At 39.1% G+C, this 14,585-nt stretch overlaps 1 protein-coding gene across 4 annotated transcripts in view; it reads right to left on the reverse strand.

Moving 5' to 3' along the window:
* USP25 (ubiquitin specific peptidase 25) overlaps window positions 1-14,585 on the reverse strand; it is a 96,440-nt gene that overhangs the window by 22,005 nt on the left and 59,850 nt on the right. For all 4 annotated transcript variants that reach the window (XM_063347392.1, XM_063347383.1, XM_063347402.1 and 1 more), the window contains 8 exons: window positions 13,701-13,777; window positions 13,119-13,192; window positions 11,479-11,627; window positions 7,487-7,614; window positions 6,614-6,709; window positions 6,157-6,318; window positions 3,788-3,996; window positions 2,984-3,054 (listed from right to left, as the gene is read on the reverse strand). In XM_063347392.1, coding sequence (XP_063203462.1) covers window positions 2,984-3,054; window positions 3,788-3,996; window positions 6,157-6,318; window positions 6,614-6,709; window positions 7,487-7,614; window positions 11,479-11,627; window positions 13,119-13,192; window positions 13,701-13,777 — 966 coding nt within the window. The remainder of the gene's footprint in view (window positions 1-2,983; window positions 3,055-3,787; window positions 3,997-6,156; window positions 6,319-6,613; window positions 6,710-7,486; window positions 7,615-11,478; window positions 11,628-13,118; window positions 13,193-13,700; window positions 13,778-14,585) is intronic.

Consider the following 14,585-nt stretch of genomic DNA (forward strand, 5'->3'; position numbering starts at 1 on the left):
ACATGAAGAGGTCCTCTCCTCCTAAGGCAGAGAAGGAAGATATCAGTTTCTGTGATCAATGCAAGAAGTATCCCAGGCTACATGTGTTCACCAACAAGTAAGAAGAATGGGAAACTTAGTTTCTACGTTCCTTACTTACAAGTCTTTTAAAAGCATCTTAGTGATTGGCTCATTTTAACCTGCTGAAACAGCACATGCAACATAAAAGGGAAAACTGATCTTCCCCGCTATGCACAGTATGCCTGAATGACAGCAGCTTAGCTAGGATGAAAAAACCTGAAACCTTCTTTTATTGGTGTCAGAGTCTGGACTGTAGATAAATGGTCTATTTAACATAAGGGGTACTAAACATTTGTTGCAAATATCATTTGAGCACCACAATAATTAGTAACCATAAATACGTAACTATGACTTGAGAAACTCCTTGAAATTATTTTTAACCTGATCATTCTCTTCCAGGTTATATGCAAGTGGTGGAGATTTTGCAACCCCCCTTGAACTGTAAAGCTGACTGGCTGTACAGCAGCTGGAATCAAACAGACTGTCATTCTGGAGACAAACTGCGCTGTAAGTCTCCCAAACACAAGAAATAGACACAGGAGAAATCCTAGCAAGTCCTTAAATCTGAATGCTCTGGGGTTAACGTCTGTTATCAAACCAGTGTGAAAGCCTTCTTAAAATGATTGCAAGTACATGCAAATGCACATAAATATATGCAGATCCTGATTAAAAAAAAAAAGTCTCTTTGACAATAAAATTTCCTCACCCTAACATAGGGCATTAAGATCTCAGGTGAATTTCAGTCATTTTACTTAAAACCATGCTAACTGGGTCAGCTTGAAGGCCTCTACCCTTTGACTCCAGCTCTGGAGGACCGTCCGTCAGTCATCCACGCTGAGCTTCCAGGAAGGTTCCCCACAGAGATCTGCGACTGAAGGACAGGCGAGTTCACTGTGAAGAGGCATCTCTTGCAATAAGCCACTATATCAACAGCAATTAATAGTACAGGCCAACACAACAAGTAAATAGTTGGCATTAAGCTTCTTAGCTTACACTTACTAATGAAACAGAAATGGAGCTTCACCACCCTCATCACATGTGGCTACAGAACAGATATATCAAAGCTGATATATCAAAGATGAATTCCCACAGCAAGTTCACAGAGGGAGGGAAATACTCAAATAAGCAGCTGATGAAATCCATTCAGGAGGACGAGACAAAATAAGAAATTCAGGAATGTATTTCATATGACAATTTGACAAGGGTTTTATGGACAACTGTAGTTTCCTTGGAATCAAAGGGGACACGAGAAGAAGATTAAGAGCCTCTTAAATAGTCCAAACACTAGGAAGCATCCTGCAAATATAAAACATTTTCCTTAAAAAGTTTTATGTGCTCAGATCTTATAAACTCACAAGAGAAAAGCTTTCAGTCCTACAATTGTATCCTTCAGAGGAAAAGATCAATACTGTGAAACTGCTCCCAGAGAATGGGGCAATACTAAGCTATCCAATCGCCCAGATGCGGAGGTAGGTGGGGGGAAAGTAGACAGCTATATGCACCTGCCTCCTTCCTATTGTGCCAAAATACCCATAGGGACAAAACCAGCTGAGCTGCAGAAGGGCAGCCTTCAATTCCAGCCTGTGATCTGAGATGGGTTCAGTACTTGTTTCCTAACAATCACTTAACACACACCCCGCTATTTTCAGGCATGGCACAGGAACCCCCTCTACAAATCTATATACCATCTTCCCCCTCCTCCATTTCTGAAATTCTGTTTCAAAACAAAACCAAACAAAAAAATCTAGTCTACCTTATGCAAATCTGTACTAGGACAAAGTGCTTTACTGAGTCATCTTTTTCCATTGTAATGATTGCTGACTAATGTCTTTGCCATCCAGAGGTATTTCCTCCTATAACACATAAGCCAACAAAGGTAGGCTATTTGGATGTGAGATCACCAAATTACTTCATTTTACTGTTAGATGATATGTAGCCTATAGCCTTCCGGTAATAACACAAGTGTTAAGGAAAAAAATTGCCTGCCAGTACAAGCTTAAAGAAAGCCATCTAGGCAAGTCTGCCTGAAATCCTCAACATCAGAGTTCAGCTGCCAGGAACTATTACAAGCCATGTACAAAATGAAAACATACATCAAGGAAAACTATAAGCTGAACAGATCTTACTTGGAAGGAAAATAGTTCTTTTTACTAACAGAAAGTAACAGGGGAAGTAATCCTTAACCTTAAAACCTGTCAAAGTAAGCGAACATGAGTATGTGAACATAACAAATACCAGAGAAGCCACAAGTCCATAGCAAAGCATTCTAAAAATGCTGTTCAGATTACAGAGCATGAGAATCGCCCTAAAAGGCAGCTTATACTAACAGCCAAGGTTGTGACTGATACTAAATCTAGACAGAGTTTTAAAAAAATCCAACAAAAAGCAAAGCAACAAAAAAAAAAAACCCACTGGCATTATTAACTACAAATAAGAATCAGGAGCCTTTAATTTTTTAGCATTCATACAGAAGTTGCAATACACAATGGCAATAAGCATTGAAGTATAAAAATAATAGTTTCTTGTGTCTATTGCTTTGCCATCTTAAAGTCATCACACTACCTAGCAATATGGTCAAATCAGGGTGAGAAAAATGTTATTGTGTTATACAAAAACTGAAGTTCTGCATTCAAGTCAAAAAAATGGAGCAGAGAGAGAACATATTTCAGCTTTTCATTACCAAGTTGCTTAAACTTAAGTGTGTCATATGTTATACCTGTCTTATGTCACCTGTAAAATATTCTAACACCTGACTGGGCATAATTAAAAGGTTTGCAAAACCCACTATGACTTTCCAATGAAATTTCTCAAACCATTATATATAACTGTTGTATACTTGCTCTATTTTCAAGCATCTAAGAACTTTAAGAGAAGTGACAAAAAGAATCTATTTTGAATTATCTCATGCAGAAATTGTACTTACTTGGACCATTGTTTTGTCAGAGTACATCAATTCAATTGTCCGATGTATTCTAGATATACTCTCTTGTAAGTCTAAAAGAAAAATAAAAAAAAGAAGCTCTCTTACATGAGGCTGCATAATTGCACATGGCTACATCTTTATTTTTTCCCATTAAAGGCTCAAACAAGGATAAGTTTCACATTTGGTGCATCTGTTTATCTGCCTACATGCCAAACACTAACCCTTCTCGGATGATAAAGCAGAGTGATTTGTGACATGCCACTGCTCATTTCCTAGAGTTCAACCAAGCCCACCCTTGCTGGAACAACTGCTTCCCTTGTTTCCCTCGGAGCAACAGAGCAGACCGTGAGCTCTACCCACTCCAAAAAGCCTTTGCTCAGAAATTTGCTGAATTTTCCCTCCAAGAAGGGGCCACTCCACCCGCACTCCCCCACAGAGCGCCAAGTCACAGCATGGGCCCAGCCACTATCACACTGACAGCTCAAACACATCTGCAGAGACCTTCTTCAGCATGGATCCCACCTCTACTTCACTCTACTCCCCACTCTACTCCCCCCAACATCACGCACACGGAAACCTGGATTGAAACACCCGTGTATGCTACACTCAACGCCCAATTTGCATCTTCAGTTTGTATACCTCCAGTCTAATACAATCTCTAACTGAATTCTCTTCCTATGTGCTAGAGGTAAGTTTGGAAACATGAAACAAGCACCTCAGCAAACACGTGGTCATTACGGCCATTTCCCCCACTTCCAGAAAACCTTTCCAAGGGCAAATGCGTTCTCCAGCTCGTGGCATTACCTCTAGTGTCGTTCTCTACTTCAGTCCTCCAGCGATGTAAACAGCCTTCTAGGACAGACAGCTCTTCCTCAGTGATGTGCCTTGGCGCCGGATGCATTGGCAGATCAGGAGGAATTCGTGATTGTGTGAATGGTTTATGTATTACTGATCTTTGTACAGGAGATGTGCTTGGAACATCTGAAGATGAAGGTCCCTGCTGCTCTATTGTGCTGCATTCATTCAAAACATGAAATACAAAAATTGAACCACCACATATACAAACTAAAAGCTATACCATAAAAATAAGCTTTTAGTCTGAAAACAGAAATTTTAAAGATAACTTCCTACAGTGCAATCCAGGAAAGATACTTACAATATCAATATGGAATTAGTATCTAAATCCTGAAAACTTTGTGGTGTACTACAGGTTCGCACAGTAACAACTCTGGCTGCCATTACCAAAGATAAAGGAATCGGAATTGGATAGGTCAAGCCACAGTTTGCTTTACTCAAAATGCTATTCAACACTTTCAAATAAGATGATACAAGTAATCACTTTGAAACATTTATGCCAAACTGCAGAATGAAAAATCACAGCAGCTTGTCTTATGGACCATTGACCATAAAATCCAATAAATATAAGTTCACTGTTTAATAAGTTCTTCACGTGTCTTATGCCTAGCAGACTTTCTTTTTCTGATTGCCTATCTACAACTTATGTTAACTGAACAGCAACGATAAAGGGATCTCTGGTATTTATGGCACACTCTAAATTTAGCACCAAACCATCTAAACTTGTTCCAAACAAGTCTTGTAACTCAAACAACTAAGCGACCAGCTCAGGAGAATTCTACAAGAGCAGCAGAATAATAAAAATGAGAACCTATTACAGATTTTTCTCTTCCCATCAACAAAACTATCTATATGTATTCATATGCATAACAGGAATCTGAAGACCTTTCTAGCAAGCCACTGACTTTTCACTTTGTGCGCAACATCATGATACAGCCCGGGGAACTGGGATTCTTCAGTAGTTTAGAAAGTTCCAAGAACAGTAAGAGTTGACCATGTCACTCCACACAACATGCTGCTGTGTTTCTACAGACTGACAAAAAAAGTCATAACACTTACATTTTGACAGAACAAACTTCCTATGTAGGAGTTTGAACAAAGTATATTACTTTTGATATTGTATTTCATGCAAGCAATGGTAGCTTTTAGAAGTCTGTCTTCTCTTATCAATCACCACAATTTCTACTAGCATTGTATCAGTAAGACATCTGAAATATTTTAAAGGCTTTTTAGATTCATTTACTTTACTCCTTTGAAGTCCCATCTTGACGGGACCAGAACTTAGAACCCTACTCTCTGAATGCAGTTGTAAACTGTTGGTGTCCACCTAGCCAAATCCTACCCTAAGTTATACTCTGTTAAGCGTTACTAATAGTTACTAGCTTCTAATGAGAAAAAACAACACTATTGAACCTTTAACTCCCTGATACTTTAGCTATTCTGTATTTTAAAACTCAGACTTTTAGGTTCCTGACAAACTCGCTAAGAAGTGTAAGCTGCAAAGCAGAAAAGGAGCTTAATTCCCAGGAAAAAATTAACAGATAAATTGTACACCAGAAACCATGAAGCTCTGCAGCACATACATGCTGCCCAAATTCAGATTCTTGAACACCACACTTGGGAAGCAGTGACCTCACCAGATATTGTGTCTATTTGGAATTGTGCTTTGTTTGAGAATGGTAATTTCCCACCTAAAGACATTTTTGTAAGCACATGAGACAAACCCAGATTATTAACGTTTTGGTTTATTTATTTAAGTCTGTCGTGCTGAAAAATACTTCTAGGAAGAGCGCAGAAACTTTACGCTATACCCCTTAGGAGATGCCCGGTTGTATTCATCTGGTGAACGAAGCAGTTATATTTCCTCCACTCTCTCTCAGGGGCTGGGTTTGCACTGAGGGGAGGGTTATGTTGTTACAGTCCAAGGCCAAAGACATACAGCAAAACAAGCTGCCACTACTGGTTAATACTTTATACTTTTTTTCATATGCAAAGTTATATCATCTTCTTCAAACGAGGTTCTTGACTCTACCACCTTTGGTTCTTTCAAATCCCTCAAGATTACTCCTGTGATGACACTGTCTCTTAAATGTATGGGCAGTACATGGTTATAGTAGTTTTACCTGGTTTGTTCACGTTACTGATGCATCCCTTATTCTCCCTTGGTTTTCCTAATGTTGGTTACACAAACTGGCCGGTTATCCTCAATAAACAGCAAGCTGTCTGGGGCAGGGTAATCTCTTTTCAGGATTGGGCACACAACACAGTAAGGTACCAGACTGGGCTCTCCCCCTGGGAGAGCGGGAGGCAGCCCTTACCTGGGTGAGGTCTGGGCCGGCAGCGTGCCACTGGCAGGGGCACTAGCACCCAGGTCATCGACGGGAGACGTGCACACCGGCTTGCTGGAGGCGAACTCCAAGGCGTACTGCAGGACATCTACCAAGGGGAATCGTTTAGGACCAGAACCATAGCTTAAATATCTGTTAACCACAAAACGTATTAATGCCATGACTCACATATACAAAAAAAGAAAAAAAAAAAAGGATTTTTTTTCTGGTTGACTGCAATTAAATAAAGCAAGCCTTTCCTAGCATGTTTCATGCATCAGAACTACTGTGCTTATACACAGTTTCCACACAAAATGGTAAAAGAGAAGAGATACTGCAGGGAAATTTAGAGCAAATAACTACACACAAAGTGCGTAGCTGAAAGAACTTATTCTATGTAGCCCATAATATTATTTGCATTTGCATTGGGAACAGTTATCTATAGTACCGTTCTAATCTCTGCTGTAAAACCGTGAGGTACTCTTTGAGTCTCTTGATTTCATCCCGTTTAATTCTTGTTATTTCTCTGTTTTTGTGCATATACCTGTAAAACATGAAAGTTAGAGAAGGATGTCAGACCATAGTATTCCAACCCTGAAACCGAGGTCTGTACCCATCAGCCATGCCGTTTAGCATGGCTAAATAAATAAATAACCCTCTTTAGAACCTTGTTTTACCTACAACACGTTAAGCAGTAAATCAGAACTGAGAAGAAAACAGTAACCCTATTAAGTCTCCCCTTTCACAGCTTTCAGAAGATAACTTTATCCCTAGTGTCAAAAGCTCTGTTCTCATATAAAAATGTACAAACACATACTAGAAAGCTTCTAAATTAAAGTGGTTTAAGAAGCAACCGCGTAATAATACTCCTGTTTCGTTGCTTAGGCTTATAAATAACATTCAGCGTTAACTGAAAGCCAAGTATTTCACCTGTACATATGAACAGCATGCACTGTATGGGCATGCTGCTGAGAGTCCTCTTCAATCCATGCAGTCTATCTGGAATACCATGAAATACCTGACTACTCACCCTCTTTCCCAAACGGGCTCATAAACATTGTGATTTTTCAGAGTATTTTGCCTACCTAGTAATAAATTAAAGACTGAAGTGTAAGCAGGTTTTGGAACAAAGTAGCAGCAGGTCTTAAATTGTTATCTATGTGTATTTTCTGAAACGGATGAAACCCATGAAAATTAACTTGTCCAGCTAGAACAGAAACTTACTGTGATTTAAGCGAGTACAAGATGCACCAGCAACTCTACCCAACTCATGAGATTTGATTCATATTCATAGGACTTCATGGATAATATTATACTGTACCTGTCCAGATACAAAATTGGAGGAAATTCTAATTTGTTGTGTATCTTCTCTGGTCTCCCCAAAGCCTGATTAAACTCAAATCTTGATAGCTCAAAAGTTAAGACAGGAGGAAGCTCAGTGAACCAGTGCTGAACAAAAGAAAAACAGAAAACCCCACAATGAATGCCTTCCAATGGCAGAACTGTAGTAATAACGTTACAATACCTGCAGGCTGACAGCTATGGGAGAAACTGGTTTTAGAGAGTGGATCGGCATAAGCTTTCTAAAGTTCACATCTTTCACCTTCACTGTAAACACAGACCACTTGTCACCCATGCCGCATCAGAGCTTTTCAACTCATCTATCGCTACCTGCAATAAAGTGGAACAGGCAGGAAGGCTCCTTCCTTTCATGTGTCTTGCTCGTACTAAAAGGGCCTATGCTTGAACCTATCTGCCTTGCCAACTCTCCTGTTCTCCTGTAACTCTGGAAGACCACTGAAGAGTTTTTACGCTGTATGATGTGCTCTTCCAGCTAGCTCCCTCAGACTCAAGTTTCTGACCTGGTATCAGTCAAAGTTTCTAAGGACATCCTCTGAAGCAGGATCAGCGAGTACTCTGGGCTGGGTCAGACAAGCTCTCTCAGAGCTGTAAAACTGATACTTTTCCTTGAGATCTCCTCCATGCTAACCTCTTTTGAAGTTTCTGCTCATGTCTCTAATCACTGCTAATCGTCCATGGAGCAACCCATGTTATCATCACCTTATCCCAGTTTTCTGTGAGTATTCAGTAGAGGTCTATCCTTAATCCTCATTTCTTTCCTTACATACTTCATTTCTCAACTACAAGACAAATTCAGATCCAATTCCAGCATTAGAGTTCCTTTTTTGTCTCCACTCTGTAACATAAAAAACACGGTCTATCAGCATTTTGTCTATCAACATATGTTTTTGATGTCTAACCATCAGCTCGAGCTTCCCTGATTGTTGCAGACACCGTTGCCACACATTTCTGACGTCAATGCCAACAGCCCAGATGTGGCATTTGAGTCAAGACTCGCTTCAAGTTCTCCTATCCAGCCAAACGTCTTGAATTGTCGTTTCATACACTACCTCCAAGACAGCCTTTTCTTCCTGCGCTCATGGCTAAAATTCGGGTCTACATTCTCATCACTTCACATCTCAGTGCAACGTTTCCTCCCTTCTCCCCTTGCCTGGCCTTACCACACGTAGCCTTGTCACACTACAAGATTTCCAGGATGTTGCTGAATTTTCCTAGTTAACTGCCTTCAGCATCACTCCTTTCATCTGTTTACATGTAAAATGAGCTGCCTTCCGTTTTCTTGCCTGCATCAGCCTCCACTAAGCACCTTTTCAGTTTTAAAGGAGATAAACATGACTTCTCTCTTGCAGCAGCTTCACACAACAGTAAATTGCAGTGCTAAAGTCAGCACAGCCACACCACAACCCTTCCCCCTAAAACCCTTTTATTGCAAGACCCCCAAACCACTTATCAATGACTAAGCTGCTGATGTGCTGAAGTTCATCAAACATGATGCTGACGAACGTTATATCATTTTCCCCACACTTTTAACTCCAAGTATGTGCATTGACCTCCATCTTCTCACAAACTGGGATTTAAGTCCCTTGGGACAGGGAACGTCTCTTTGTTTTGTGTTCATACACTAGCTCGCTTGCTGACACCCTACTCCATGGCTGAGGCTTTTAGGTATTGTGATAATAATAATAATGAACAACAAGCTAAATACCCCATTAGAGGCAATGGTGGGAACAAGGAAAAAAATGAGAATGTTACTTTCAGGATAAAATGGACCTTTCAACACATGTGACTACTACATTTACATTATTACTCTCTTTAAGCTTTGATATCTACCAGCTCAGACAAGTGCCACTTGAAGTCTTTGTTCAGCAGAGACAGACTTCATTAAAGCTACAAGAAATTCAGCTTTCTTCAGTACTTCCAAACCTTCCAATGCACTGTTAACATCTTTGAGGCATTATGTTTAAACATAACTACTAACAGCAGCAACCACTATTAGTAAATTAATTAATTTTAGGGAAATGCAACCAATTTACTTGGCCCTGGTAATAATGCAGATATGCTTTTCTGCACTAGGACCTAACACATTACCTTTCTTGTTTAGCCACTCTTGTCAATCTGTGATATGACTACTTCACTTCTATTTCCACACGTTAAGAAGCCAAGCTGATTAAAACCCTGACAGTTTCACAGAACTCAAAGCTTAACACTTTAGACCTGTACATGACTATCCTTCTGTTCCTCATAGTTTCCTCACAGTACAGGTTTAAAAAAAACCTCAAAAAACAAAACAACAAAAAAATAATCCTAAAGTCTGACACTTCTAGTCAAGCATTTATAACTGAACTGACATTTCATGCATGAAAGCACACAGGTTTTAACTGCAAGACAACCTTCAGTCCATAAGATAAACAATTGTGCTCTTGTAGTAGGTACATACAAGATTTCACCTTGCATAAAGAAATTGAATTTTGGATTGTATCAAGAAATTTATGAAGTTATTTTTTTTTCCAGTTATATTTCAGGAAACATGCTCTTTGTAAGAAGACACTTCTACAAGCGCTGAAATAAAAAATAAAAATTAAGCATTCTACAAAAGAAGCACGCATCCAGTAAGACGCATAAAGATGTTTGAAAATGCTTGTTAACGTCTGATTTGGTTAAACAATACTTGATCAACAATAGCTGACCAGAAAAAGGGACTATAAAAGAGATGCTATAAAACTTTTGTTCATAGTACAAAATTGGAAATACAACTTCAGACTGAAGGATGATTTCAGTGCGCGTCACTAGGCTTAGTAACTAAATCCTGTCTGTATGTTGATATGATTAAAGGAAGCAAAATTTCATTACTACAAAAGATTGACAACAAGGAAGAAACTACACCTGAACTTTTTACTTAAGTAGAAGAAATCTCCCAAGATTTCACATCTTTAAAATAACCATGGTGAAACACGAACAACAGCGTAAAGAGAAAGTAGCTCAGTCTTTACATGCAATGGGGATTCCCGTATTTCCACATCAATAACCTGGGGGTTATTAGAGGTATTATACAATACCCAACATTGTATCTGTGTGATCCTGTGATCTGCCAGAGAGAAATGCTGGGCATATACATGCATGCCAGCAATAAAAGGGGACATTTCAGAGCATACCCTCTTAGTTCTACAACCACCATCGGTCCAACTACCTCTTTTCCTTAACCTGTGACTTCTGCGCAAGAAATCTCATTTATCACCTCATCCCAACACCATAGGCTGCATATCCCACTTCTTAGTGGGGCTCCATCTGAATCCCTCCACCCATGCTTCCAGCACGCTCTGGCACTTGGCAGCCTCCTGCTCTTGCAAGAGCTCTCCTGAGAGGAATAGCAGCCCATAGAGCAAGTATTGCCAGCCCCTGGCCCACCACCGTGAGAGAAGAGGAGGAGAATTGCCCACTGTAGAGTGCAAAGAGGAGGATGCTGGAAAACATCAGTAAAAATGGGAGAGGGGAAGAAAGCTAGGATGCTGAGGAATTACAAGCCAAAAGCACAGAAGAACAGCAACAACAATGCTCTGAAGCAATAGTCAAACACAGAGCTCACAGTTGCTGTTTACAGTATGGCACAGGGCAGCAAGTCAGTCAGAGCTACCACAGGACATTACACCCATGACCTCTCTGGAGATCAAATAGCAGCAACAGGTGGGAACCAGCCTCTGCCAAATCACTGTAAGCACTTAATTTTGCCAGCTTTTAATAAGCATGAACTTCACATTTTATGAAAAATACAAAACTATGATACTCTGGATACTCCAAAAGAGACGCACACCCCCTGAATTAACAATCCAATTACACCAGATGTCAGAACCTGCACAGCAGCCAGTCACATAAAAACCAACCATGAATCCCCATGAAAAATAAAGAGCACTACAACAACATCCTGAAAGAAGCCCACTGGAGCATTTAACTCACCTCCTGACCAGACTTTGCGGAGTTTTCTGAATGGAGAGATTCAATTTCCCCTTCAATCATTGCAGCTTCTAGGCACTCGTGCAGATCTTTAAAGCCATTAACCTGGAGTGGATACTGGCCAAACATTTCTGTGTTTTCAAATTTTTTACCTTCACATAAGAAATTAAATAAGTTAAGGTTTCAGGAACAAACATTTACCTTTTAAAAAAACCTAACAATCCTAGGTCACCTGACGTAGTCTACTGAACAATACCCACATTTTCTTATCGATCAGTTCAGTTGTATTTATGAAAACAAGTTACCCAAAAAAGTCACTTGAACGTAATATTGAAAATTGCTGTATTTTCTTCTTCAGCTCATTTTTTATATTGCTTTTGCATCTACTGCTAATAAGCAAAACTAAAAATGACTTGGCACCACAGATGTATGGGAAGTTTTACACGTATAAATCAAAATCCTCCTCCTACAAATAGCAGCTCAGTAATACAACTCTACATTGTATCAGCAAAGTCAGTGGAATCACTGGTATGAAACAGCCCTTTGTATAAGTACATTTTGTGAAAATAAACCACAAAAGAGAACATTCATGATTGCTGTCCTGAAAACAAGACCATAATTTGGTAACACTGTATAAAGATGTAAGCTCAAACATGAGCAGAAATAAGGGTGAGAAGTGATTTCAATCTACAATTTCGATTTATTTAATCCTAAAGCCAGTAACAAGTCTTCTTACACCTGACGGTTTTGTTTCTTTAGTTTGGTTTTTACACACGTTCTCATGTTAACTGAGGAGATAAGGGATGAAAGTAGCCTAACGCAAAGGAGCTAGTAATAGCAAGGAATCTGCAGAATAGTTTTGAAATCTGGCAACAAGTCATTAGATAAGCTGTTCCAAGCTGAGGAACAACCTGGAAGCCACTTTAAAGATTATAGCTGCTTCATTCACATGCATCTCAGGAGTCATTCACTCTCAGGATGGGGGACAGAATCACCAATATTAAAAATACTTTTACAACTGCTGGCCTCCTGGAAGTAGAGAATGCTGAAATTCTGCAGATCTACTAACTATATGCAGATAAGATAAAGGGAAGCTTGTTGCACAGTCTCGTCCTCTCTAGTACTCTCTCCAGCACTCCCTTTGAGCAGGTTTCCACTGACTTGTTTTCAGCTAACTGTACTTTTAAGAGGGTGAGTTATTCATACCAGTAACTGTGCAAAATAAAATGCAGTAATTGAAATTTTAAATTGTATTAAATGAAGCAGAGAGAGTGAGAGAGACTAGCTCAATAAAATACACTAACTTGCCTTCTGTATAACATTAGTAAGTGGCAAAAGTGCCCTGATAGTAATTTCTTGCAACCATTTTTGCTCAGCAACTCACCCTAACTTCTACTGCGCTTAAGTACATACACTCAGCTCCTGAAAGTTATCAAAACAGTCTTTCTGGACCACTGCAGCTCGCTACGTTTACCTTCGGTCTCATATTCTCAGGACAAACCTTTTGTCACACATTGAACACGTTCTCCAAGTGTAGCTCCGCAGAAGTAGCCAAAATGCTACGGCTGCATAACTCACCTGTGTACTTAGACAAGCACCAAACAGACACAAGCACAGAAGTCTAAGTACATTCTGGTGCATACCTTCAAGTACACCTACTGCTAGAAATCGTCCATAAAATAACTCCACCATTGGGTTCTTTGGTTTCTCTCCATCCCTGAAAACAGAAAGCGTGTCAGTGGAAAAAATCAAACACAAAGCTATGAACTTTTTATAAAACTATGAGTAGAATATTCTGAATTCATTATGGAAATGCAGCCTATTTTACTCAGTTACTGTTCATTAAGTTTTATACTCTCCTCTAATGACAATAGCAATGATTCACATATTTGCAATGATAAGTATATTGTGAAAATTAAGCGTTAGAAGTGCTTCATTTAGGAAAATTTATGTAAATCAGATTCAATTTGTGAGTGCCTAAATTGTACAAAACCCTTGTAAAAACTATTACCTGCAACATTCTAGAAACAATTATCTATTAAAAAAACAGTTTACAGATATTCACTTATACAAACAATAAGTATTTACTTCTGAGAATAGAAGTATATTGAACATTTTGATGAGCAAAAGAAAACCAAGCAACCAAAAATCCACTTCTCACTATATGGTTGAAAAAGATACAGCCAAGTTGGATACAGAGCTAGAAACAAAAAAAATAATCTTACCTCTCTTCTTCAGCTTTAATTTGGAAGGCATCTTCTAGCCAATCTAATAATTTGTGTGTAAATTCACTAACATCTTGCTGTTGACAAACATAAAATAATCAGTATATGTTCACATATGTAACAGAACACACTGAAGCGTCACCTTACAAGATCAGTATAGCAGTATTCCCCCCCAAAAGAGCTCCAAAATCACACTACGTCTATGACTATGCCATGATCGGGGTTTTTTTGGGTGGCTCTTAGAGCACACTAAGGCTCTGATGTTCCTCAGCCATTACACTGTCCTGTGATCCTTTTTACTGGGGCTCAGCTTTCACACCATGCTAGTCCAAAGGCATCTTATGAATCCCATTGTTCAAACCCTTTGGTATCTAACGAGTGGTGACTAATATTACTTTCATCAAGCACTAAATTCAGCATGCTGTTGTAATTAAACACCTTAGGCACATAACCTCATGTGGGAAAAATAAAGCATCTGAAGAAACAAAGTGGTTCTCAGAAAAGCAAAATATACCATGATTTAGGCAAGAATCTTGAAATATGAAAATTAGGACCCTCCAAACCAGTATGTACACAGACTAATAGTATACTATGACTGTACCAGCCCTGGATGCACTGTTAGGTCAGAGGAATAAAGCTCTTTCAAAAACCACAGACTTAGAAGCTAAATTAAACCCTAAAAGCAAGAATGTTGAACTATTAGTTAGTTTCTAAAATAATAGGAAGAAAGTATACTGAATAAAATAGACATGCTGTCTGGGATTATTTTTATTACTTTTATTAATTTTTTTAATAAAAGCGGATAGAGATCACATAATACGAGAGAAAAAAACCTCAAAGACTGTGACAATTAGAAGTTTATTTTCTGTGAACATCTCAAATTTT

Source organism: Chroicocephalus ridibundus, chromosome 1 (genome assembly GCF_963924245.1).
Source record: "Chroicocephalus ridibundus chromosome 1, bChrRid1.1, whole genome shotgun sequence".
NCBI lineage: Eukaryota > Metazoa > Chordata > Aves > Charadriiformes > Laridae > Chroicocephalus > Chroicocephalus ridibundus.